The following is a 25,931-nucleotide window of genomic DNA, read 5'->3' as shown; positions in this document are numbered from 1 at the left end:
TGGCGAAAGGGAGCAGCTCTTGATGCAACACATGACCTTACAGAATTGATAGCCACCACATGAGCTCAGGTGGCTGTAAAAAGAATTAGAAGGGCTGTAACTCAGGGACAAAGCATCTGCTTTGCATACAGAAGGTCCCAGGTTCAATCCCCAATGGCATCTCCAGACAGAGTTGGGATGGACTCCTTGCTTCAAACCCTGGAGAGCAGCTGCCTGTCAGTGTTGACAACCCTGAAGTAGATGGAGCACTGATGTTACTTGTATGAGTAAGTGGGGTGACACGATAACTCAATGGAACCTCCATGCACAGAAGCACTAGTAATTCTGAATGCTAGAGTCCAGGGACAAACAAGAGTGGAGAGTGTTGGATTTGTGCCCTGCTTATGAGCATTTGGAAGCATCCATCTAGCCTTTGGCGGAAATAGAATTCTGGACCTCATTCTGATCTCACAAGGCAAAACTCCCTGCTTTATGCCTTTCAACCAACAGCAAACAGTCTCCTCTGTCCTTAGGCCCTGTGAATACCATTTTCCCTTCCCCTCCCTTCCCTTATCTTTTATATCCACACCTCATTCTATTAGGCCCTCTGACCCCAGTCATCATCCTTCTCCTTAGCCCAATCTGTGTTCTTTTCTCTTCAGCCGTGTTGCCTCTGGGGGCCCTCATCTCCTTAGTTCCTCAGTCTCCTGGACACTTTTCTCTCTCAGATTTCTAGATCTCACATACTCCACCTGCTTAGAACTGGTTTGGACTTAGAAAGCATAAAACATGAAGGACCTGGCTTGCATTACATCACTGTATTTAGAACACCAAGGTTGGAGACATCTGGCTTTTGCTACAGGGTGACTGCCTTTCCCTGCCCTTGAAGTTCTGGGCATCTGTCAACATCTACCCACCTCCCTCCCATTCATGGGAACATGGGGCCCATTTCTGAAACTTTGCATTTTGTGTTTGTAGAAGCTGTGTAAAAGAATGAATGCATGAAAAGATAAGCAGAGATGTGATTTAAATTTGGGGTGTGTGCTCTGTTTATCCAGGCAATGATACATATTTTTGCACGGTCTATCAGAGCTTGACAGTTAATTATTAGGGCCTGTTAGTGTGTGAGGGGCCAATCCCTGAAAGCAAAAACAAATAGAAATGTTCCTCAGCAGCTAAGAATGCATTCCCCTTCCCTCCCAGCACATTCTTCTGTTTGCGGATGTCTTGGTTTGTAAGCTTAGCTCGAATAAACCCCAGCCTGCTGTGCGAAGCAACTGCCTGAGGTGTGTCTTGAAAGGTTTTGGAGACCTGGAATGCTTTTGCACCATTTGGTGGCCCAGCCAATAGTTTGGGGTTCCAACAACATTTGGAGGGCTGAAAGTTACCTATCCCGGATCTACTGGGAAAGAGGCTACTATCCCAGAAGCCACATAGTAATGTTAAGTAGTTCACAAATAAACATCATGATTATATTGTGTTATACCTCTTTAGGTATAAAAACTTTGGTCTAGGATACCTTAGGGACCACCTGATTCCTTCTATTCCTGTTTGATCATTGAGGATTTTTTGGGGAGTCCCTGGTAGTAGTCTCCCATGATTCACATGCTGCTTTCAGTATTGTGGGCCCAATTTTGTAGAACTCCCTCCTGGTAGGCCTCCTTTCTTTTGAACCTCCAGCACCCACTGAATAGTTCTTTATTCCAGCAGGCATTTGAAGTGAATTCTGATGTTATAATTTTAACCACTTTATTTTATTGAGTTCTTGTATATGCCACATAGAAGCAACTAGTTTAGCAGTATATAGAAGTTGTCAGAGTAAATAAAATACTTAGCTTTTTGCTTGAGAATAGCGAAATGAACAACTGTCTATGCCTTTTTACCCAGAAGTAAACCCAGTGCTTCCATATACACTGCCCAGGCTTGCACCCCAGAGAGGTCACCGCAGGTGATGTGATTCTTTAGTAGTTTAACTTCACCTCGAGGTCCAGTCCATTGTCTCCCAAGACAGACAGATGCCAACAAGAAGTAGTAATACTTTAGTTCCTTGAGACTTATGCCCAAGTAAGTCAAGTAGAGGACCGCAGCCTAATACATTTGTTCTGGCAGCAGGTGAGGAAGTTAGCCGCTTTGAGACTCCTTAGGGTAGTGATAAAGCGGGATATCAAATGCAAACTCTTATTCTTCTACTTGGGCCTTTCTCCTTCATGGCCTCCAAGGCAGATCCCAACAAGCCAGAACACATTTACCAACCTCTGGCGCTGATGGGAGTTGTGGTCTCTTTTTAGAAAACTGCTTGAAGATTTCTAATGCAGAAAGCTAGGGAATCTATAAGCAACTATATAAACTTTTGTTACCTTTAGATGTATTTTTATTACAGTAGATGTTATTTTTTGTGGTTGAATTTTTTGCAGTTGTAACTTTCTTGTAATTTTTAATGTTATATTTTAAATTGTAACCACGCTAAGGCATAAGGGTGGAGGGTGGGCAAATAAAATAAAATAAATAGAGGGCACCAGGTTGTCAAAGGCTGAGCTCGAACAATCAAAACAATTACAGCAGCAAGCCACAAATACATTAAAGTTTAATTGAAAACAACTGTTAAGAAGCAGTGGAGCCAGCAGCAGAAGCCTAGGAGAATCAAAAAATGTAACAGAGTCTAGACAATAAACTTGGTAGCTTTTGGATCTCTTTGGAAAAAGATCAAACTGGGGAGTGGGGTAGTTTGGCACCAGAACTTGGGAATGCTCACGTTTCCTGCTACTGAAATAAGCTGGGGGGAATAATTCAGAGAGAGGACATCAGATGAGAGAGAAACAGTTCAGCAGTGTGTGTATGGAGGAGTGGGACCTAAGATGGGGTGGGCTTTGGGGAGAGGCCAGCAGGAAATGTCTGTGCTGCCAGCTTGAAGTTTTCCCACTCCTTCATTTTTAGGACCAGGCCAGGGAGACAGCTAATGATAATGCTACAGCCATGTGTAGCTTTCCTAGATAACGCTTCTGTTGATTTTCCTAAGCTTTGCTTTTCAAGCCTTTGACTGTTCCTCAAAAATGACTAGCTTTTTTAAAAAAGAAAAAGATGAAAAAACAAATGTGCTCTTGGTTTTCCATTTGATGCCTGGGTTTAGCTAGTGGTGTTGGGCACTGTCAATGGAGCTGCTGGGATTAGAAGATATTTCTGGTTTTCCTAACTGCTGAAGCAGAGATAACCTTCCTGGGTATACTTAACTTTTAAAATGAGAGTTGCAGTAGGGAGTTGTGTTTTTACCTTCTAATTATGGCATGGAGTGTTCTATGAGCAGGTACGGTCTTTGATCCTCCTGACTCCAGCCTAGTGATTGAGTCACTCTCTCTTGACTCAACCCCTCCCCAGTCTGCACCATGGCGACAATAAAAGCCGCCTATCCTACAGGGCTATTGTAGGGATTGCTGAGAATCATGACTGTAGAGTTGCTAAACATGATTTCTAGGTTGGAAACACTTTGGGGCAGAGACCCAGAGATACTTCAGAACAAAGCATAGGCTGCTAACACACAGCACACAGAGTCATCAAAACATCTTTAAACGTCCTTATACATACATAAAGAAAGGTTAGAGGTCATGGGATGTTAAATACGCACAGCTTCATAATGAGATCAACTTCCTTGGGGTGTTCCAAAACATGTGGTCTCAACTTACAACTTATCAGGCAGTTGTCTAGACAACCAGACCTTCAGTGCAGGCTCTTGACGTTCCTTTCCTGTATCTGTCCCTGGAACTTCTCAAGGAGGTGCGGATGCTAACGCACAGCAGACATAGGAACACATCCTGCCAGTTGTGCCACTTTCAGGGTCAGATAGGAGAGATTGAATGCTACGTAGGAGGGAGGCATGAGTCACAAAGTGCAGGCATGCAGAAATCATTCATAATAATAATAATTTATTATTTATACCTCGCCCATCTGGCTGGGTTTCATGGATGCATTCTAGTCATAGGCTACATGCAATTAATAGCAGAACATTTTTAAAATAAAACTACACCTTGGTTCTCTTATATCACTCTTATATCATTAGTGAGACCAAGGCTGCAGTTCTATATCTATTTACCTTGGTGTGAACACTGAATATAGCAAAGGCTTACCTCTCATTTAATCCCCACAACAAGCCTGTGACGTAGGTTAGGCTGAGACGTAGTGACTGGCTGAAGGTCACCCAGTGAGCTTCGTGGTTGAGTGGGGATTTGAACCTTGGTCTCCCAAGTCCAATTCAGTTTGATTCAACCTCCCAAAGACTCCCTGCATAAATTTCTGAAATAAAGCTGTAGGCTTCCAAAGGGTCTGGAACTTCGTTCCGAGAGTAGATGTTAACAGGCCCCAGACATGTTAAAAAAAAAAAGTTCCCCTATCAAGAAATCAGTGAATGAGCAGCATCAAAATTGGTGTTATGTTTGAATAGGAAAAATGCCTCCCCACCCCACAAACTCCAGCCAGAAAACTCTCCACCTGCTACATTATTTCAGGCCATTCTGCTCTTGAAGACGCAAAAATAAACATACACAAAAAACTTATTATGTATGTAGAATTATGAGGTTAATTTGGGATGACAGAGAATATTACATATATGCACAAATGCTTCATGTCCAAACAGAGAGCAATCCATTTCAACCTGTCTGCTCATTGTCCCCCCCCCCAACCTTCCAAATCCAGGCAGTTCCATTTCTGCACTGTTGCTGATGCATGCCTTTTGACCCCCGTTCAGATATATAGATTTGGAGGCTAGCGTTGCGTGAGCTGTCTCCAGGTACTGCTTGGCGTGTTTAACTTGCTTTTATTAGCAGACTCTCATCTCTCTGCTGTGACACATCCCAGGTTCAGCTGTCAGCCAAGGTCTGATAGATCCAGCTGCACAGTTGAGTTCTCATATGTACGTATTGTATGCATTTTATTAAACTTCCCTCATGCCCAGCAAAAAAAAGCAGATGTTTAGGAAGGTAGAGAGGTTGCGGAAAAGAGGGGAGACCTGCAGAGTTTAAATACGAGAACAGTGCCAAACATACATGGTATGGAGAAAGTGGACAGAGAAGTTTTTCTTCTGCTGTAATAACAGGACTTTTTTTTTGGGGGGGGGGGTCTCCAATGAAAGTGAATGTTGGAAGATTCAGGAAAGACAAAAGGACTTCTTCACATGGTGCAATGGCTACTAGCTCTGATGGTTTTCTCTGCCTTCATGGTTGGAGGCAATGATACTTCTGAATGCCAGTTGCTGGAAATCACAAGCGAGGAGAGTGCTGTTGTGCTTCCCAGAAGAGGCACCTGACGTGCCCCACGGAGAACATGATGCTGGGCTGGATGGGTCATAGGCCTGATTCAGCCAGGCTCTTCTTAAGTTCTCATGCCAGGGCTGAGCATATTTTGTACAAAAGAGCCTTTCAGGCCAATGGCCCATCTAGTTCAGTATCCTGGTCTCACAGTGTTGAACCAGATGCCATAATGGGAAACCCACAAGCAGGACCTGAGTGCACCAGGACTTTCTCTGCTTGTGATTCCCAGCAACTGGTATTGAGGTATCTGGACTCTAGCCTGCATAATCCTGAATTCTAGATCGATGTAGAATGACTGCAAGCCCCACAGCCAACAGAAAGTATTCTGGACATTGAGTAGAAGCATTCTGCGGCTGCCAGCAGGTTTTGGGAACCAAATAACCTGTTGATGATTAACATGGAAACTTTGGACTCACATGCATAATCCGAACCATTGACTCGAGAGTTTTGTTTGTATAAAGTGCTTTTCCCTTCTTCCTAGAGGTGACTTAAAATTGGTAAGGGTGCCACCCTATTTCATCTCCCCCAAGTGGTTCAGGTTGGTTCAAGTGGATTGAGTGATGCCAAATAATCTCACAGTTCGCCCTGAAATCTTTGGAATATGTGGTTTTTATTTCTAAGAAATGTCATCATTCTTAAAAAAAACAAAAACATAAACAATGATCCAAGGCAGTTAACAAAAGTCACTATAAAAAAACAACAACCACCCACCTCTCATCAGATTAAAATCCGTATCATAAAAGACCAACAACCAAAAAGATAAAACATGTTGAGACATAAAAGGAAGGCTGTGATTCTAAGTATGTTTATGTGGCTGTGCATCCCATAAGAACATACGAAGAGCCTGCTGGATCAGGCCAATGGCCCAGCTAGTCCAGCATCCTGTTCTCAGAGTGGCCAATCAGATGCCCAAACATGAAACTCAAGCAGGGCCTGGGCACAAAAGCCTCCTTTGGTTTCCAGCAACTGGCATTCAGTAGCATTGCTTTCCCATATTACCTAGGATTAAATATGCATATCAAAGAAATGCCAGAAATTACAAAATAGGGGTAAATGTAAAAACCTGCAAGCATAACTTTGAAAACAGACTTACTGAACTCTCTTTTTAAAAGAAACTGAACGCTGTGAACCCTGGTGTTCAAAGCAGGTTGCAAGGATGACGTCTGTCTGAGATGCCTCCTCCCAATGTGCCATGGATTAATAATTGTGATGCCTCCTCCCCTTCTTTACACTTTGCTCTGGCTTCTGGTTAGGCCTCCTTGGCCCTCTGGGGTAATTTGTTCCAGTCTATGAGAAGGGTCTGGCTGCTGAATCAGGCCCATCTAGTCCAGCACCCTGTTTTCACAGTGGCCAACCAGATGGCTGTGTGGGGAAGCCCAAAAGCAGAACCTGAGCACAAGAGCATGCTCCTTTCCTTTTCATTCCAGCAACTGGTGTTCAGAAGCATTGCTGCCTCCAGCGTGGAGACAGGGCAGAGCCAGCACAGCGAGGAACCACTGATAGGTATATCAGCCGTGGATTTGTCTAAGCCTCTTTCTAAGACCTACAGGGTGATGACCATCACTGCCTCCTGTGGCAGAGAGTTCCATAGTTCAACTATGAGCTGCCTGAAGTATTTTCTTTCTTCTGTCCTGAATCTCTGAACAATCAGCTTCATGGGGTGCCCACAAATTCTAGTGTAATGAGAGAGGGAGAAAAAAAACCTTTTCTCTACCCACTCTTTCTGCGGCAAGCATCATTTAATAAACTTCTATCATGCCACATCTTACGTGTCTTTTCTCTAAAAGAAAAAAACCCAAACCAGAGGTCAGCAAACTTTTTCAGCAGGGGGCCGGTCCACTGTCCCTCAGACCTTGTGGGGGGCCGGACTATATTTTGTAAAAAAAAAAAAAGAACAAATTCCTATGCCCCACAAATAACCCAGAGATGCATTTTAAATAAAAGGACACATTCTACTCATGTAAAAACATCAGGCAGGCCCCACAAATAACCCAGATATGCATTTTAAATAAAAGGACACATTCTACTCATGTAAAAACATGCTGATTCCCGGACTGTCCGAGGGCCGGATTTAGAAGGTGATTGGGCCGCAGCGGGCCCCCGGGCCTTAGTTTGGAGCCCCATGCCCCAAACCTTTCTTTATAGGGGAATCGCTCCATCCCGTTTTAATGTGCAAGGCTTATTCATGCCTTATCCACCTTCCACGTTGTAGGGAACAGTAGCAGTACTCAATGCAGCTATTATTAGGGTTACGATGCCCATATTTCACGTTAGGCCAGACACCCCCCTCCCATCCTTCCAGCTGCGCTTCTCTCTCCCCCCCACCCGCCGCCAGCTGTGCGCTCTGATGCAGCTGCCTGTCCAGATGACCCACGTGGGTGGTGGTGATGGGGGAAGCCCAGGCTGGAAGGAATCGGGTGGGGTGGAGCCAGAGGAAGCCCCGCCCTCCTGCCCATCACCCCCTCGCGCCACCAATGGGGCGCGGCGACACATCGGCCAATCCTGGGAGGGCTTGTGATTTCCATGGCAGCGCCGCAGCGGACAGAGCGGACTAGGAGCCTGGCAAGGCTTGGAGGCGCAGCTGGAGCGGCAGGGACAGGATGGGGTCCGTGAGGAGACCCCCGACAGGTAAAGTGGGAGCCCCCACCCCTTGCATCGAAGCGGCTTTCCTGTGTTGTGCATGCAGCTGATCCCTGAACTCCCGGGGGCGAGCAATCAGGAGCTCGGAATCGGATCCCATTTAATCGACCGCAGAGCCGAGAAGACGACATCCTCTCTGCCTGCGTGGGTGCTGGCTTGGTGCTTCTTACTATTTCTTTCTCGTGCTTTCTATGAACTCTGCGTTGTTGCTTTTTCAAAAAGGAGGATCAGGGGAGAGCGTCTCTGAGCATGCACAGATTCCATCAAGCCTGTTTCTTCGTACGGTATGTAGGCTTGTTCCCCAACAAAGGGTGCCTCCCACGTGCTCAGAGGTGCTTTGCCCTTACAGCGACTCCCCCCCCCTTTTGTTGAAATAGAAAGTTTCTGACCACGCACAGAATTCCCCCACCTGCTTTATTTTAATCTGCTTTTAGGCAAAAGACTGGAGCAGTATGTGTGTCGGAACTGTACTTTGCATGTGCTCAGAGGCATTTTTTAAAAAATGTTTTTTTAAAGATACCAACCCCCTGAGAAGAGCAGCCATCCAGCGTTGCCACAGAGGATTTTGAATGACCCAGTTGCCAGCAAAATAATTCATATTTGTGTTTCATTAATTGAGCAGAAAGTTTGTTAAGCCAGAAAAACCAGATATTTGGGTGTCTTTGATCTTCTGGATGGTTTCTATCGGAGGTGTTTAAGAGATAGATAGAAAGCCTCTCTGGTCATGTAAAATAACTCCATACTCTGTTTTTTTTTTAACTGAGTTAGTGGCCTGTACATGCTCAGAGAGACTGTTCTTTGCTGTATTTTTATGCTTTCTGTTGGAAATGAAGGGTGTTTTATAGCTCCTCGGATATACTGTGTCTTACATTGATTGTAAATTGATTCTGACATATATGGGGATCATTTTAAATTTAAAAAGAATGAGAAGGGGCCTCTGAACATGGTTAGAGTGCTCCTTTGAAGAGAGTCCTAGCACAGCTTTCAGGAGATCTTACCTGCAAGAGGGCATCTGTCCCAAATAATCTCTCTTACTATGCCTCATAGCACCCTGCAGCAGGCAGGTTGCATAAAAGATTAATAAGAGTCTGTAGACACAAACTTAAATGTCACAGGAGATGAGCCAGCTAATTTCCTGCCCAAGTTTGCCCCAGGTGAGCTTGTTCAGTCAATCTGCACCAGCCCACCCAAATTGGATCATCCCAAAAGAGTTCAGTTCATTTACCCTTCATTCATTTCACAAGCGTTCTTGCTGCAAATCAATTTAGTTCCCCCCATCATCTCCGAGTTAGTCATCTATGATTAAATTATTTCCCAAAGTTAATATCCTGCCCGTGAACCCAGATCACCTCCCAATTCAATTTCCTCTGGGTTCGTTACCCACCCACTAGAAACACTCCAATGTCCCTTGAATATGTGAGTCTAGGACAAATTAATGGCTCTTCTCTGCCTCCATGGTCAGAGGCAGGAGCACTTCTGAATACCAGTTGCTGGAAACCGCAGGAGGGGAGAGGGCTCTGGTGCTCAAATCCTGCCTGCAGGTTTCCCACAGGCATCAAGTTGGCTCCTGTGAGAACAGGATGCTGACTAGAATCAGGCATCCCCAAACTTTGGCCCTCCAGATGTTTTGGACTACAATTTCCATCATCCCTGACCACTGGTCCTCTTACGTAGCTAGGGATCATGGGAGTTGTAGGCCAAAACCTCTGGAGGGCCACAGTTTGGGGATGCCTGGACTTGATGGACCATTGACCTGATCCAGCAGGCTTCTCTTGTGTTTCCTTTCTTCCCACTAGTCCTCTTTGCTGCTGGATCCAAACTATATCTAGTCCTCCTTCCTATCTTCCGCAGTGACCCACCGGATGGTTTGAAGAGACCTACAAGTGGGCTGTGAATGGAACAGCTCTTGCCTGTAATTCCCCCATAGTTACAGCATTCAGAGGTAGACTGCCTCTGAATGTGGAGCTTGCTTTCCTGCCGTAGCTGCTGATAGTCTGTTGGCATATGTTGATGCAGGTCCTCTTTTATAAGTCTTTGCAGCCACAGACAATAGTGACTTGCTTTAAATAAAAATATGGTTTTCCCATAAATGAACCCTGTGCATTATTCCACACATAGTATCCTAGAATTGTCGAGTTGGAAAGGGACCCCAAGGGTCATCTGGTCGAACCCCCTGCAATGCAGGAATCGCAGGTAGAGAATCCATGACAGATGACCATCCAACCTCTGCTTAAAAACCTCCCGTGAAAGAGAGTCTGCTTCCTTCAGAGGTCTGCTTCCTTCTAGGGATATCCGATCCTCTCCCATGAATTTATTTGAGCTGCGTTTAGCTAATGGAGCCTCCGTGTGCAGAGATGGTGTACCTCCGCATACAGTGCACTTGGGGACAAAGAGACACCCGCCTTGCCACCACCGGGAGCAACATGTTGACGGGCCTTTGGCCTCACCCAGCAAAAGCAGCTGTCAAAGCAAGATGAAATTAATTTGTCCAACTAGTCAGAATAACGAAACCTCAGCTGTTGGAGGCATCCGTCCCTCGAGGGGCGGCTTGGTGGTGCTTTTGGCTGCCTCTGCTTCTTAGGCGGGCAGGTCCAAACCTGTGTTTCCCTCTCCACCTGCTGCTGTTGTGGAAATGAGTCAGTTCAGCACCAAACAGCTGCTGGAGCAAGCTGGGGGTGGGGATAGGTGAGGGGGTGGCATAAAGTGAGGGGCTTGGTCAGGTGTGGAAGGAGGGTAAAGAGGGAGAGGTGGGAATGACGAAGAGCGGAGCAAGTGGGGGGGGAGACTCTTTTATATATATATATATATATATATATATATATATATATATATATAATATTATATGGCAACAGGGACTTAAAACAGCATCTGGGCACCCTGCAATGGGCTGCACTGGTGATGGCAGCCCTTCATCTTAACTCCTTAGCAGGCATAGGCAACCTTGGCTCTCCAGATGTTTTGGAACTACAACTCCCATGATCCCTGACCACTGGCCCTGTTAGCTAGGGATCATGGGAGTTGTAGTTCCAAAACATCTAGAGAGCCAAGGTTGCCTATGCCTGCCCTAGAGGGAATGAACACCTTCAAATCTTAGGCTAATTTATCTCATGGGTCTATAGCCCCAAGATCAGGCATCCCCAAACTGCGGCCCTCCAGATGTTTTGGCCTACAACTCCCATGATCCCTAGCTAGCAGGACCAGTGGTCAGGGAAGATGGGAATTGTAGTCCAAAACATCTGGACGGCCGAAGTTTGGGGATGCCTGCCCAAGATGTTGAAGTGCCAAGGAGCACCCTTGTTCCAATGTTAGAAACTCAGATCAATAATCTAATTGCCAAATGGTACCTTCAACCTTGGTTACGGTTGCCACAACAGAATGTCTAGGTGCTATTTTTTAACCATTGATCATTGTTGCTCATTTCATTTCTATACCGCTTTATATTTTAAAGAATAAATTTCAAAGCAATTTACAACACATTAAAACAATGCAGAATAAAACAAATCCAAGTTTCACAGAAAATATTCTCTAACTGACATTTTGCTTTCCCCAGTCACCAACCTAGCATCCAGAGATCTCCCATGTGGTCACAATTGGACCTGTGTCAGATGCAAAAATGTGCCGTGTTAATTTCGAACACCGCCTTGCTCCTGGGGCAGACGGTATCGTAACGTGGGTGCGGCTGTTTTTGTGAACTCTGTCATTTTGAACATGAGAAGAGGCTGCTAGATCACAGGCCAGTGGCCCATCTAGTCCAGCATCCTGTTCTCACAGTGCCCAGCCAGATGCCCTTAATGGGAAACCAGTAGAAATTGGAGTTCTTGGTAAAGTCCAGAAATAAACAGTAAATTGCAAGAACTCGGGCCAGAAGAAAAATGGATTTCAAATATATCTTCACAAGGTTTTATTTGTGTGATGAAGAGTTCAAATAGGAATCAATCCCAGTATAGTAGGCAAATAAAAAAAAATTCCAGTAAAAAATCAGGACAAGGCCCTGTTTCGACAATTCTTCGTCAGCAAAGATTCTCAGGTCAGAGTGTACCAAGTCTGTTTGCCTTGGTTCAGACTTGGTACACTCTGACCTGTGAATCTTTGCTGACGAAAAATTGTCGAAACAGGGCCTTGTCCTGATTTTTTTACTGGAATTTATTATTTGCCTACTCTACTGGGATTGATTCCTATTTGAACTCTTCATCACACAAATAAAACCTTCTGAAGATATATTTGAAATCCATTTTTCTTCTGGCCTGAGTTCTTGCAATTTACTGCTTATTTCTTAATGGGAAACTCGCAAGTGAGACCCGAGCACAAGAACACTGGCACGGACAAGCCTTATTGCCTCTGACCACGGAGGCAGAACACAGCCTTTGATAGTCCTCCATGAAAGTGTGTTGTTATGGGCTGGAGGAGGTTGTATGTAAATTGTCCTGACCGCAACTTCTTCCTTTCGCTTTCAGATCCAGCTTCTTCATGGTCTAAATCGCTGACGTGGCACAGGCGATCTGCTTCAGTCGCGTGAGGTACCGTTCTGCGGGAAGATGGTTGGCAAACTCAAGCACAACCTGCTGCTGGCTTGCCTGGTGGTAAGCTCAGTGACGGTCTTCTACCTGGGCCAGCACGCCATGGAGTGCCACCACCAGATGGAGGAGCGCAGACAGGTAGTCCGCCCGGAGCCGGTCAGGGCCACTTTGAGAGCTGGTTCAGGTTTGCCAGAGAACACCACCTTGGCCTACCACAAAGACATGCCCTTGATCTTCATTGGAGGGGTCCCTCGGAGTGGCACCACCTTGATGCGGGCGATGCTGGATGCTCACCCGGACATCCGCTGCGGGGAAGAAACACGGGTGATCCCCCGGATCCTGGCCGTCAAGCAGATGTGGGCTCGGTCGAGCAAGGAGAAGATCCGGCTCGATGAGGCCGGCGTCACGGACGAGGTCTTGGATTCGGCTATGAGGGCGTTCTTGCTGGAGATCATTGTGAAGCATGGGGAGCCAGCCCCGTACCTGTGCAATAAGGACCCCTTTGCCCTCAAGTCCCTGGCGTACCTCGCCCGGATCTTCCCCAACGCCAAGTTCATCTTGATGGTGCGGGACGGCCGGGCCTCCGTCCACTCCATGATCTCCAGGAAGGTCACCATCGCTGGCTTTGACCTCAGCAGCTACAGGGACTGCTTGACCAAGTGGAATCGCGCCATAGAGACCATGTATAACCAGTGCTTGGAGGCTGGCTTGGACCGTTGCATGATGGTCCATTACGAGCAGCTTGTCTTGCACCCCGAGAGGTGGCTACAAACGCTCCTCAAGTTCCTCCGCATCCCGTGGGACCCCGCCGTTTTGCACCATGAAGAAATGATTGGGAAAGCCGGGGGCGTCTCCCTCTCAAAGTGAGTTGGTTCCTCCCTGGAGTGGGGGATCCCTTGAGGGTTTTCCGGAAAACCTTTGTAGGGAGAAAATTACCCTAAGGTGGGGGTAGGGGACCTTTTTAAGCCACTTTTTCTCGGAGGGAATCTTCTGTGGGCCACATAGGGGTGACAAAAATTTCACATCTGGCAATCAATGCTGGTTTCAGATAGTACATGGGTACCGTGTTTCTCATATTATAAGACACGTCTTATATTTATTTTTTCCTCAAAAAAACACACTATGGCTTATTTTCAAGGGATGTCTTATTTTTTTCCTCCTCCTCCTGCCGCGGCCGGCATTGCTGCTGCGCCTATCACTATGTCTTATTTTCGGGGTATGGCTTATATTCCTTGAATGCTTAAAAATCCTGCTATGGCTTATTTTATGGGTATGTCTTAAAATATGAGAAACAGGGTAGATGAGTCTAAAAAGCTCGGGACACAAATATTCATGGCCCTCTAGCAGCTATTGTGGCTCATTTACCGGAAGTAATGTGTTTAGCATTAACTCTGGAAGTGTATAGTTTGGTCAGAATCGAGTATGCATTTTTAGAGTTCTTCAAGAACACGCATAGTCTGACCATCCACTGTATTGTGGCTATAAAGTTCACACACCGGCGTGAATCGTTATTGCTACACTCCTGAAAGACTTGAAACCCTACCCAGACTGAATCCCACCAAGCACGTTCTAACACAGATGCATCCATTTCCCTCATAAACCACTATTAAACTAAACTCTTTCCTAGCACTAGCGGAACATAAGACGTGTTGAGACTGTGCTCCTTTCGCGCAACACCTAGTACATGTGCTCCATTCACACAGCCTTAAAATCTGCCCCTGCTGGGGAGAGTTTTGAGGGCCAGAGAGTTCAGCTTGGGGGCAGGGGGGGGGCGCATCCAGCTATTGGGCCTGAACTTCCCCACCCCGCTGCTGCAGATAGTTTGGTTCTAATATTAGCATTATAATCTTGCTTACCGTTAGTAAGTACTCCATTTTACGTCCTGTATAAATCTCCACCCCCGCCTTGCTTTACCTCGGTCATATTTGATTAGGAAAAAGAAACTTAAAATGTGGTTTCCGTAGTAGTCTGAAAGGGCAGGGGAAAGACTTTTGAGATTGGCTTGACTGAAAGGCTTTTTGAGGTTGGTTCTGGCGTTGATCACAAATCCCAACGCTCGGTGTATGCTCAGAGGCACCTTGAACCCTAATGCTTTTTACATGTGTGCCTGGCTGAGTTAATGATATTATATTTGGTTCTGAGTGGTGGGCACGGGGGTTCTAGCAAAGGCTGAAGGAGGTCCCGCAGGCCGGAAACCTGCCCTCCCCTGATGATGTGATTGGCACTCTCGAGGCACACCCCCTAGCAGTGAGAACTTCCAAGCCAAGTTTGGGAACTTATTTGGGCTTGGGATGCTTCACCACGAAGCCATCTTTGATACTGTCTCTGCCTGCAGCCCTTGTAGGCTGCTAAATCCCGCCTTTGAAGAGGTGGAAGGGTCCTCTCTTTGTAGGGTTCCTGCCTGTTTTAGAACCATGCATGACCACCACAGTTTAGCTCAGTGGCACAGCATCTCCTTTGCATGTGGACAGGGCATTCTCATTCTCCTGCCCTGCCACCTGCGTGTGATCAAAATAGATCTCTTTGGGCGCCTCTCATCTTAGCTGGGGGCTGGCAGGACTGGGAGGAAATGCCATTTGAGGAACTTCTCTTGATCAGCCTTGCAGAGAAGCAGATCTCAATCAAGTGGCCTGAGGCTTGCGGCGGTACTTAAAAGCAGTTTCCATGGGCTAATCAAGCTCATTAAGACAGTTTGCAAAATATATGTGTGTGTCCTTTGGGGTAGAAGAACAGGGGAAGAGTTAAAAAAAGGGGGAAAGGGAGCCCAGTTCATTCCTCCTCTCTCTCTCCCATGATTCCATCCATCTCCCATTACGAAACAATATTTACTTTGAGCTCAGCAGCCTTTGCTGGCGTGTTCCAGCCTGAGCTGTTTTCTGGCCTCTGGATAACCAGGCCTTCTTGCATTTGTCTCTCTGGGCGACTCCGCGGCCCTTTAGCAATTTCCAGGCGTGTTTTTCCTGTCTCCCGCGAGCTTGCTTCGAAAGCCGGCGCAAGGGCGTCCAAAAGGAGGCTTTTCGCAGGGAAGGGGTTGGCACCAGCGCGGATCAGCACGGGACTCTCTGTGGCTTGGGGGCATCGCCAGCGTGGCTGTTGGCAGGCAGCCTTGCCATAGCTGAGTGCTGAAAAGTTCTGGCGTTTGCCCTCTCCTTGATGGAAAACATCTGTGTCTGCAGCAGCCTCTGAAAGGGGGGGGGAGGTGTCATTTTCCCCGGAGAGGATCTGGGCCAAGTTTCTGTCTTTTCATTACTGTAAGCAGAACCCACAAATCTGCAAGAAGGAATGTGCGATGTGTGTGTGTGTGTGTGTGTGTCTCTCTCTCTCTCTCTGTGTGTGTGTGTGTGTCAGTAGGTCGGGTTCGTGTTCACTGGCTTATCTTCTCTTAGGATGTGGCGATGGGGTGTGTGGTGTCTGCATTTCAGTCTGTTCAACCATTATAAGAAGAACTCTTGCTTCCCACATCAGACTGACCAGATGCTACCAAGAAACCCACTGCCTGGGCACAAAGGCCAGATTCGTCCCCTACCCTTGCTCATTCTAGGATGGGGATGGAGAGAGACTCTGCTCCCATTCCTCCTTTTTGAGTTTTGCATTTGTTCCCCCACGCCTGGGCTGCAGTGGAAGTGTAGCAGCATATTGACAATCCATTATGGGAGCTCTGTGTCCAAGAGCATCAGAATGCCTGGGATTCTATTTTAATCTGCTGTGAAATCCAAGGATTGGCAGTTCAGGGCAGCGTTTCTGTCTGGAGCAGCGCTTTACCTTGGCAGATGCAAGTTCCCAAAGCTGCCGTAGTGAGAGGGAGAGAAGGGCCATAGCCCAGTGGTGTCTCTAGGCAGGGCTGGGAGGGAACCCTGTCTAAACCCTGGAGAAACATGCCGCCAGTCTGTGTAGACACGACTGAGCTGCATGGGTCCAATTGTCTGGCTACCCGATATAAGGCAGTTTCCTGTGTTTGGAAAGGAAGGCAACTGCAACCCCCTCCAAATTCTCCTGCTCCTAGCTGTGGTCTCCCTCTTTGCTGGGCTTGTCACTGGCCTCTTGAGTCATCCATAGAAGAAATTGTAATGTGTGAGCCTCCCCCTGCCCTGGAAAAGTGTGTGTGGCTTAAACTAATTCATGGAGGAAAAAGCTATGATAAGTGGCTGCTAGCCATGATGTCTATACTCTGCCTTCACTGTCAGAGGCTTCTGAATATCAGCTGCTGGAAACTGCAGGAGGAGAAAGGGCTCTTGTGCTCAGGTCATGCTTGAGGGTTTCCCTTTGAGGCAGCTGGTTGGCCACACTGAGAGCAGGGTGTGGACCAGATGGGCCTGATCCAGCAGGCTCTTCTTAGGTACCTTTTGGAAAGCTTCCAAGCCACTATATTCTCCAGAATATACAGAGCAAATCTATGGGCTCTGGATGGCTGTAGTTTTTTTGTAGCTGTCTTGGTGTATTTTTTTCCACAGGCGTCTCTTAAGTGTGCAAATAAAAGCCAGTGTTTTGATCAATACCTGGAAATACATTCTAGGGCAGGAGGGAAGGAGAAAGAGAGAGGCTTTGCCCTGACCCCCTCGCACCACCACGGAGCACACCTGAGCACTGCACCCCCCCAACCCAAGGGAAGTACCTGGTCTAACCCCAGTTCTTGCGTTGCCTGCCACAATGGCTAATGTGCAAGAACCGAAGGTCATGTTTGAGCCACAGTGCCATTTGTACTCCTTTGTGGTGATAATGGAGGGATTCAGTGTGGTTCCAGGAACCTTTATAATTGTAAGCCGCATTGGAGCTGTCCATTCCCCGAGCCGCTGCTTGTGCCGTTGCGGGGAGGTTTTACAAATGCCGCAACCACATGGGCCTTACCTACTAAGGTGGACTGCTGGTGAATGGCTTGCCCCATGCCTTCCCACCCATTGCTGGGAGCCTTAGGACTCTCCTTTGTGGGCTCACGCCTCCATCCAAGCTGCAGGTTTAAATTCCTTTAAAGTGGGATACAGCAGACAGGCACCCCGAGGCCCAAACACATGTTTTAAAAAACGTAAGGAGAGCCCAAGTGCACTCTGTCGCCCGGTTGGAGATTTTCTCCCTCTCCTAAAACTAGAACTCTTGGACATCCAATGAAGTTTGAATGTTGGAAGATTCAGGACAAATAAAAGGAAGTAGGACAAATAAAAGAACCAGACAGAGGGCCTTCTCAGTAGCAGCACCTGCCCTGTGGAACGCCCTTCCATCAGATGTCAAGGAAATAAGCAGCTATCCTAATTTTAAAAGACATCTGAAGGCACCCTGTTTAGGGAAGCTTTAAATATTTAATGTTGTTTTGTTTTAATATTCAATTGGGAGCCGCCCAGAGGAGACTCGGCCAGATGGGCAGGGTATAAATAATAAATTATTATTATTAATGTATTGCATGTATATCCTACCTTTTCTTCCAGGGAGCACAGGGTGGTGTTCAGGTATTCTCCCTCTCATTTAACCCTCACAACACCCCTGTGATGTAGGTTAGGCTGAGAAGCAGTGAGTGGCCCAAGTTAAGCATTGTGGCCAAATTTGGGGGGTGGGGTTGAACCCTGGGTCCTAGTGCAACACACTAACCACAGCACCATACTGGCTTTAAATGTGATTGTTTTTTTAATAAAAAAATTCCTTTCTTTTGCAGAGTTGAAAGATCTACCGACCAAGTAATCAAGCCAGTGAATGTGGAAGCTTTGTCAAAATGGGTGGGGAAAATCCCCGATGACGTCCTTCATGACATGCCTGTGATCGCCCCGATGCTGGCAAAACTTGGCTATGACCCCTACGCCAACCCCCCTAACTATGGGAAGCCGGATCAGAAAGTTTTGGAAAACACTAGAAGGGTAACAGACAAGGCTTATTGTTACTACAGTATTGTTATTTACCTAGAATGTTACACTGCACTGTTGGCAAAACTGAAGCATTTGCCCCAAGGAGCATACAGTTAGCATTTTACGTATCTTCATGGTCTTCCACACTTCCCACTCAAAAAAAAGATAAAGTGCTTGTGCCAATTTTTATGGCCTTTTCTTTAAATTTATTAAAGCTTTCCAAGTTTCAAGTGGCTTTAAGCAGGCTTATTTTTCTGCTTCTGGATAGTTTTTTTTAGCTTGATGCTTTCTTTCGCTGCTGATATTTGTTATCTGAGTTGAGCATCTTTGTAATAGTTTTTGTTCCTTTGTTAAGTTGCTACATTCATCCTGTCTGAAAGGTATATATTAATTTCATTTCCCAAGGAGCTTACACCAGCCTCCATTTTAGCTGCATAAAAACCCAGTAAAGTCAATATGGTGAGAGGTAACGTGTCTGGGCCAAGGTCACTCAGTGAATTAAATCAAAACTTGTGTTTAAAAAGGTTTAAAAGTGTGCTTGTTGTCTTTGAAGGTCTACAAAGGAGAATTTCAACTTCCCGACTTTCTCAAAGGAGTGCCACAGGTAAGGCGCCTTGGAAGCATTCGTCTTGCCTGTTGCGCCATAAATATTTTTGGCTCTGTCCATCAACTCGTTTGGAGGACCTCCCTGCATCTTAATTGAGTTTGAGCTAATGGAGAATTTAAAAAGACATGACATTTTTTTGGGGGGGGGAAGCAACAGGAGGGCAGAGGAAAAAGCAAGCTCGGGTACAAATTCTTTTAAAGGTTTGCAGTTCAGATTACCAACCTACCTTTGGAAATATAACACACAATACTATTCTCCTGTGAAATGAACTCCCCTTTTTTTTTGCTTTTTAACCACTTGGTCAAACTCGATGCGAGAGCTTTCGTTCCATCCTAAATGAGCCGTGGCCCTTTCTTCTCATTGCAGCTGCGGAAGACTATAGAAAGGAAGCCCCAGGCCAAGATAAAATGATTGAGGAGCTGATGTGAAAGTATAGTAGTGTGTGGCGTCTGTCTTGTGTTTCCCCAAACACGGACCCCCCCCCCCATTTTTGGCTGCAGGCACTGGAATTCCTCGCACCCAGCTCCTTTCATTCATGTGCATGTATGTGTGTGTCTCTGTGTTTCACCTGCTTGGTGCACACAGGCGGGTAGTTCCTTTGGTCTCTCCTGTCCTCTCTGGGCCTCCCTGCCTTGGCTGGCTGTTTCTAACCTGAAGTTGTAAAGGATCTGCCCCTGTTTGGCTTCATATGCTGCCTTGCCTCTGCTCCGCTCCAAACTTTGCGTGCTCATCTCCCCCATAAAATAATGTGTTGGAGAAGCTGTGTATTTTCATTAGAATTGGCATCTAAGTAAAGTCTCTCTCTTCGAAACAAAATAAAAAAAAATCCTTCCAGTAGCACCTTAGAGACCAACTAAGTTTGTCACTGGTATGAGCTTTCGTGTGCATGCACACTTCTTCAGATAAGAAGAATTTTTTAGTTCATCTGCCCTCCTATATTCTCACTCAACGAATCCTGTCTCTTATGGAGCCAAAAATAACGCTTATTTATGGCAGCCTTTGGCAAATGGGGGCACTCCAGATGTTGTTGTTGGACTACAACTCCCATCAGCATCCCAGACAGGCACTGTGAGAAAACAGTATGCTGGTCTAGACAGAACTGGCAGAGCCCTCTGTATGCTCTTATTAACAGACCTTTTTTGTTCCAGTCTGCTTTTACGTAAGATGGTTCATAAGGAGCTCTCGCACTGATTGTTCCCCAGCACCTGCTCTAGACTAGTCTCTGCAGTGGGATGTTCCATTTAGTCACCTCAACCCCAAACCACCAATAGACCACTTCCCCCTCCCCCCTCCTCATTTCCATGAATTTCTATTGCCCTGTTATTTACATTGCTGGCCGTCACGAAACTTTGTGGCAGCGAGTTTCATAAACTCATTCTGCGTGAAAAGCATAATTGAATTGTTACCGGTCAGTTTTATGGGGTGACACCCCCCCACTGGTATTTGTCTTTTGCCTTTTCCTGTTTACTAACAAACATAATTGATTTTAATGGACAGCTGGTATTTACTTGGGAAATTAATGTCCCTTCCATCTCTTTCTCTCTCTCTAGGCTGATGTGCTGAAATAGAAGTCCTGGTGGAGTTAATTGTGCTTAATTGGTAATAAAAGGCAACATCCTGTCTTTCATCCTCTGTTTGTTAACACACAGTATATCAGTATATGGCTGGGGTGGGGGGTTTATTCTTGCCTTCTGCTTTGAGCCCACCCTCACTGGGCTGTGTTCTCCACAAGACCTCTTGAGATGAGCATGGTAATAAGTGTAAATGTTTGGTGCGTTGTCTCCAGCGAGGGTGAAAACCTTGCAAGTTGTGGTTGAATGTGATGGGCCCCTCTTGGGAGGAAAGCTGCCTGCTGATCACCATACTCCGAGTATACCCATTGAAATCCACACCATGCAATTAAAGCCACTTTAATCATGCCACTTTAAACTCGTGGCTTTCCACGAGGTGTCCTGGGATCTACAATTCCCATAGTTCCCTGGGAAGAGGAATTGATTGTTAAACCACTCTAGAAACTATATGTGGCATTTAGCATTAGCTGGAAAAAGTAACTCATAGATTATGTGATGCCAAAGGCTTGGAGGACCTTGAAAAATTCTGTGCTGCTTAATGAGATTTTAACAAATACAGACACTCTGGACTCCCTCTCCACAGCACAACTTAAAGTTAGGCTTTCCTAACAGTCTTAAGTACTCTGCCAACCCAATATTAAGACTTTTATGGATATACTGTGCTGCTTTTGTGTATTTTTAGTGTATTGATTTGAATTTAGATATCTACATAAAGAATTACAGTAGTAGGTTCTGGCTATCATTGGCTCTGGCGCCACCTACTGTTCAGCTCCCTGCCTTCCACCCTACCAGCCGCAATAGGCAGCTGCATCAGTCACTGAGCAAAGACGCTTGTTCCATGTGTTTGCATGCTGACCTCCTGTCAATAGCCCAGAGTTGTGTTAACATGTGGAGCTGCCATACACTGAGTCAGGCCATTGGACAATCTAGCCTTGGTATTATCTACATGGACTGGCAGTGATTCACCAGGGCTTCTGGCAGGAGTCCTCTCTGCCCTACTTGGAGATACCAAGGATTGGAACCTGGGACCTTCTGCATGCAGGAAGGAATGAGTCACTGCCCCAAAGCCACTGCAGGTTGCCCACCCTTGAGTAGCACTTGCTGAAATCTTTTTTTTCTCTCTTTTGACCAGGGGCGTCAGCTGCCTTTTTGAGGAAAGCATTGGGGTGGAATCGTCAAGAACCTGCTGAGCTGTTCTGTTTGTTCAGAATTTCCCCCCCCCATCCTGTGGTTTTTGTTTTGCTTTTTAAAAAGTGGGTATATTTGTGGGAGGGGAAAGGGGGTTGCGCACACATGTTAACCCTCTGTGTCTTAGTCCTCGTGCCATTGACTCCATGGCGGCCCCTCTGAAATGCTGGAGCTGTTTTGAATGAGTGATTCCAGGATCGCCGCACCAGAGAGGGTGCACTGCAGCTGGAGATCTCTTCTGTGCAAACCTCTTCAGAAGGAGTGGACAGCGAGCAAAAGTGCTTTGCTGTGCACACATGCCATTTGGTATCCACGGTTCTTGTGCAGGAGACATTCCCCGTGAATTCATCCCATGGCCAAATTCTTAAGACTCGTCGCTGGAAATCCAGGACTGTCTTTCTCCATTTACACAGCACCTGTGAAAGCCATAGGAGCAGAGATTGTTTGGACTGAGCTTGGAGATGCCTATCGCTGCCTGTCTTCTCTCTCTTGTTCTTGCACCTTAGTTTTTACCAGAGCGGGTTTTTGTAGAAAAACAAAACAGATTTGGAATGTCAAATATGTGATTTTTTTGGGGGGTGGGACGGTGTTTCTCTGCTGGTTTGAATATATTTACCTGTGGCCTGCAAGTGTGTGAGCAGCGGGCTGTGACCACACTGGTGAATGTTGGTTTATCTGCATGCCTACCCACTGAGCTGACAGTAGGCAGTCGTTGCTTAATGGGGGTGGAGGGAGGAAGGGAGACTTGGACTGCGCCCCCCTTGCCCCATCATCCCAAACAGGAGATGGACAATGTCAAAGTCAATTGTACAGAGTATCTGTGAGGCAATGATTCCCGTGAGTGTCATTAGGGACAAAGTTCATTCCGCACCAGGAGTGCCACCACTAAGAATGCCCTGCTCTGACTGCCACCTGCCTCACCTCTAAAGGCATTGGCATCCGGAGCAGGGCTTCCTGACACAGATCCTAAAGAAAAGGTATGTTAAGATCATAAGAAGGGCCTGCTGGATCAGGCCAATGGCCCATCTAGTCCAACATCCTGGCCACCCAGATGCCCCAATGGGAAACCCACAAGCAGGACTCGAACACAAGCCTGTGGCTTCCAGCAACTGGGATTCAGAAGCACCACTGCCTCTGACCATGGAGGCAGAACATAGCCATTGATCACCTCTCCCCCATGAATTTGCCCAGTGCTCTTTTAAAGCTATCTAGGTTGGTGGCCAGCACTGCCTCCTTTCAATTTGTGCTGCATGAGCCAGTGCTCTCTTTGATCTGTCCATAAATTTGCAAGGGAGCAGATGGTCCTTTGGATAACAAGTGTGGCTTGGCATGCCAGATCAAAACTTAAAAATGTTTCCTTTACTTTCGACTCTCAGGGACTGGTGTAGAGTGGACCAAGACTCTGTGGTGGCTGAGCATGGGGAATTGGGAATGGCAGCAAATATGGTCTCGCTGCTGAAAGTTGCCCATGCCAAATTCCCCCTCTGCCTCCCATGTTTACATTTAAGAATTGCTGAGCCCTTGGGCCTCAGTGGTACAGCATCTGCTTTTCATGCAGGAGGTCCCAGGTTCAATCCCCAATGGCAGCACAGAATCATAGAATCCTATTCCAGGTAGGGTTTGGAATGTCCTGAAAGCCCAGGGGAGCCACTGCCAGTCGGTGGGGATAATGGTTGGACTCTGCTTGGTAGAAGGTCAGATTTCAGTCAGGGTGCAAAGCCCTGCTTACCTCTATAAGCAAAGTAGCCATTTCCCAGCTCAGCCCAAGCTCACCATTCGGGATTCTTATGAATATGGAATAAGGGTAATTCCACATTCACCATCTCTCAGATGCTATAAAAAATGATAAAAGTGTCTCTTTTCCTGTTTTCCAACATTGACATACTAGAAGGCTTAAGGTAAAGGATGTCAAAACCCAGAACAATTGGAAGACAAGAAAATTATAAAATGCACTGCAGTTCAGCAATAGACAAGCTGAGGGTAACCTCTGCTGGAGGAAGGAGAAAAAGCTGCTTTGGAAATCCTGAGTTGCAGCAACATCCAACATAACAGAAAACTTGCCAATATTTTCCTTAACATTTAAAGGCTTATAGCTGGTAGACAAGCTTTTGCCAACCTGGTGCCCTCCAGCTATTTTGGACTACAATTCTTATCAGCCTCAGTTGTAGTCCAGAACATGGGGAGGACACGAAGCTGGTGATGGCTGTGCTAATCCATTTGTCAAAATACCGCTTTTTGGCAATTCTTATTTAAAATATCGAAACCAGTTTCATTGAGATATCGACAGACACTCAAGATTAGGAAAGTGTCCTCACAGGTTACACTTGTTCCTTATCATTCAGCTGTGAATTAAAAGGCCAGGAGAAGAAGACCCTTCTCCCCAAATGCACAGAGTTTACGATTCGACTGATCTAAACATCTTTTCATCTTCTGGTCACCCTTCAGAGCAACCAAGAGACTGGACAAGGCAATATAAAAAACAGGTGCAATGCAAGACACTTCCTCAGACACTGAAGCAACAACCCTGCCATGCCCCCTTCTGTTTGACAGTTCCACAGCTTGAGCTGTAGACCAGGCATCCCCAAACTGCGGCCCTCCAGAAGTTTTGGACTAAAATTCCCATCATCCCTGACCACTGGTCCTGTTAGCTAGGGATCATGGGAGTTGTAGGCCAAAACATCTGGAGGGCCGCAGTTTGGGGATGCCTGCTGTAGACTACTCACAACTCCCTCCTGGAATAAGGAGAGCTATAATTTTACCTTTGCAGTGGGTGTCAGGCCCATAAAAAAGAAGCTGGCAACCTTTTCCCTGCCTTTTTCTCTTTCCAATGATATTTAATGTACAGGTGGACGTTGTTTTAACATTGGTGGAGAACCTGTTTCAGCCAAAGATTTGCATTCTTAGTGTTTAGCACATTGAGAGCAAAAGCAGGCAGAGTAATGCATGCAGTTCTTACCTTTCCTTAGGTTATTTCCAGCTAGATAAAAAAAGTTTTCTACAGCCACACCTCTTCAGGACAAGCAAGAGGCATCATTGCAGTGCAAGAAAAAATTCCACCCAGGCAAAACCACCCAAATGGTGCACAGCAGGGCTGGCAAGGGTGCGTGGCTTGATGAGGCAAAACTCATTCCAGGGGAAACTGCTGAAACAAAAAGGTAGAGGATCTCTCACCCCATGTTTACACAACAATGAAAGGGCCAGTAACCCACTAATCTGCTGTCAGTCTTATACTAGGTTTTTCTGAATGTGCTGTGTGTTTATAAACCACAGCAGGGGAGGGTATTCTTGTGGCTGAATCCTGCTTTCAGGTTTCCTATTGTGGCACCTGGTTGGCCACAGTAAGAAGAGGATGCTGGACTAGATTGGCAGCTGGCCTAATTCAGGAGGCTGTTATGTTCTTAAATTCTTAACTGTCATATGCCTTGGTAATGCTGCTGCCATTTATAAATAACAGTTCTTAAAAAGCATTGTTTTACTACCCCACCCCCAACGCCAATAATCATTATCTCTTTATCCAGGGAATGTGAATGAAACAAACCAGATTAATTTTGTGTGCGTGTGTTTAATTCTAGTTTTCTTTCATTTGTTGTTTTTCTTTCATTTTTTCGTTCTTGTGTGTTTTTGAAATGTATGTTCTTGTTTAAATAAGTAAAAAAAATATATTTTTTAAATACTGCGGCCGTTACCAGCATTTCAGGAGCGCTGTATGTATTGTTTTTGTGCTATTGCAAAACTGACAAAGTTCCAGGAAGCATATGTAATTCTAGTCATGTGTATTTATTGGTAATTAATTATATTAAGTACACAGCTTAGGGAATTTTCTGATTAAGTGGCCTATAATTTGTTTTCAGAATAAAAAACTGGTTTGTGTGGACTGTGCCAATAAATGTGTCCTATAAATGAATATAATTCGGTAGGGGAAGATTTCCCCAATTTCCATGCTATAGGAAGTTTGTGCTGCAGAATTACTGCCTATCAGGACATTTGCTGTGGGGAAGAGGATGGAGATTCGGTCGCTTCTCCATCATTATGGAAGGCTGAAGACAAACGAGGCCTGCATCCCGTTGCCATGGACACGGGATGAGTCAAGATGGTACCCGCTCAGACAGTAGGCCGAAAGAGGAAGGCGACCCTCTCTGTCTCTATGGCAGCAAGAAAGCCGCAGGCTCACCGCTTCTCGTCGCTATGGGAGACGGAGAGCTTTCCCTTTCCCCGCCTATTTTTGTACTGAACCAATAGGATGTCCTTACGACACGCCCCTTCCATTGCAACGCCTACTCCCCCCCCCGCTCTTCCTTCTCCCC

The 25,931-nt window shown here is 46.2% G+C and overlaps 1 protein-coding gene across 5 annotated transcripts; it reads left to right on the top strand.

Moving 5' to 3' along the window:
- The first annotated feature begins 35 nt into the window (after window positions 1-35).
- Window positions 36-25,876, top strand: TPST1 (tyrosylprotein sulfotransferase 1). 5 transcript variants are annotated; one of them, XM_035139791.2, is made up of 7 exons: window positions 36-7,904; window positions 12,371-13,296; window positions 18,075-18,273; window positions 18,815-18,865; window positions 19,235-19,298; window positions 20,419-20,467; window positions 21,572-25,876. In XM_035139791.2, the coding sequence occupies exons 2-5, from the start codon at window positions 12,452-12,454 to the stop codon at window positions 19,277-19,279; spliced, it is 1,140 nt and encodes a 379-aa protein (XP_034995682.1). In that variant the 5' UTR covers window positions 36-7,904; window positions 12,371-12,451; the 3' UTR covers window positions 19,280-19,298; window positions 20,419-20,467; window positions 21,572-25,876. The 5 variants fall into 5 exon arrangements, with proteins under 5 accessions (XP_034995682.1, XP_034995684.1, XP_034995685.1 ...); XM_035139793.2 differs by having other exon boundaries at window positions 36-8,060; XM_035139794.2 differs by having other exon boundaries at window positions 36-8,064.
- Window positions 25,877-25,931: the final 55 nt, after the last annotated feature.

This window comes from Zootoca vivipara, chromosome 15, assembly GCF_963506605.1.
Source record: "Zootoca vivipara chromosome 15, rZooViv1.1, whole genome shotgun sequence".
Classification (NCBI taxonomy): domain Eukaryota; kingdom Metazoa; phylum Chordata; class Lepidosauria; order Squamata; family Lacertidae; genus Zootoca; species Zootoca vivipara.
Note: the sequence above shows the minus strand (reverse complement) of the source record. Positions and strands in the feature narration are given on the sequence as shown.

What these genes read in the sequence shown, in the direction of transcription:
- TPST1 (XM_035139791.2), top strand. Translation starts at nt 12,452, where the DNA reads ATGGTTGGCAAACTCAAGCACAACCTGCTGCTGGCTTGCCTGGTGGTA. An exon ending in TTTTGGAAAACACTAGAAGG is followed by an intron (nt 18,274 to 18,814) that starts GTAACAGACAAG and finishes TTGTCTTTGAAG; the next exon opens with GTCTACAAAGGAGAATTTCA. An exon ending in TTCTCAAAGGAGTGCCACAG is followed by an intron (nt 18,866 to 19,234) that starts GTAAGGCGCCTT and finishes TTCTCATTGCAG; the next exon opens with CTGCGGAAGACTATAGAAAG.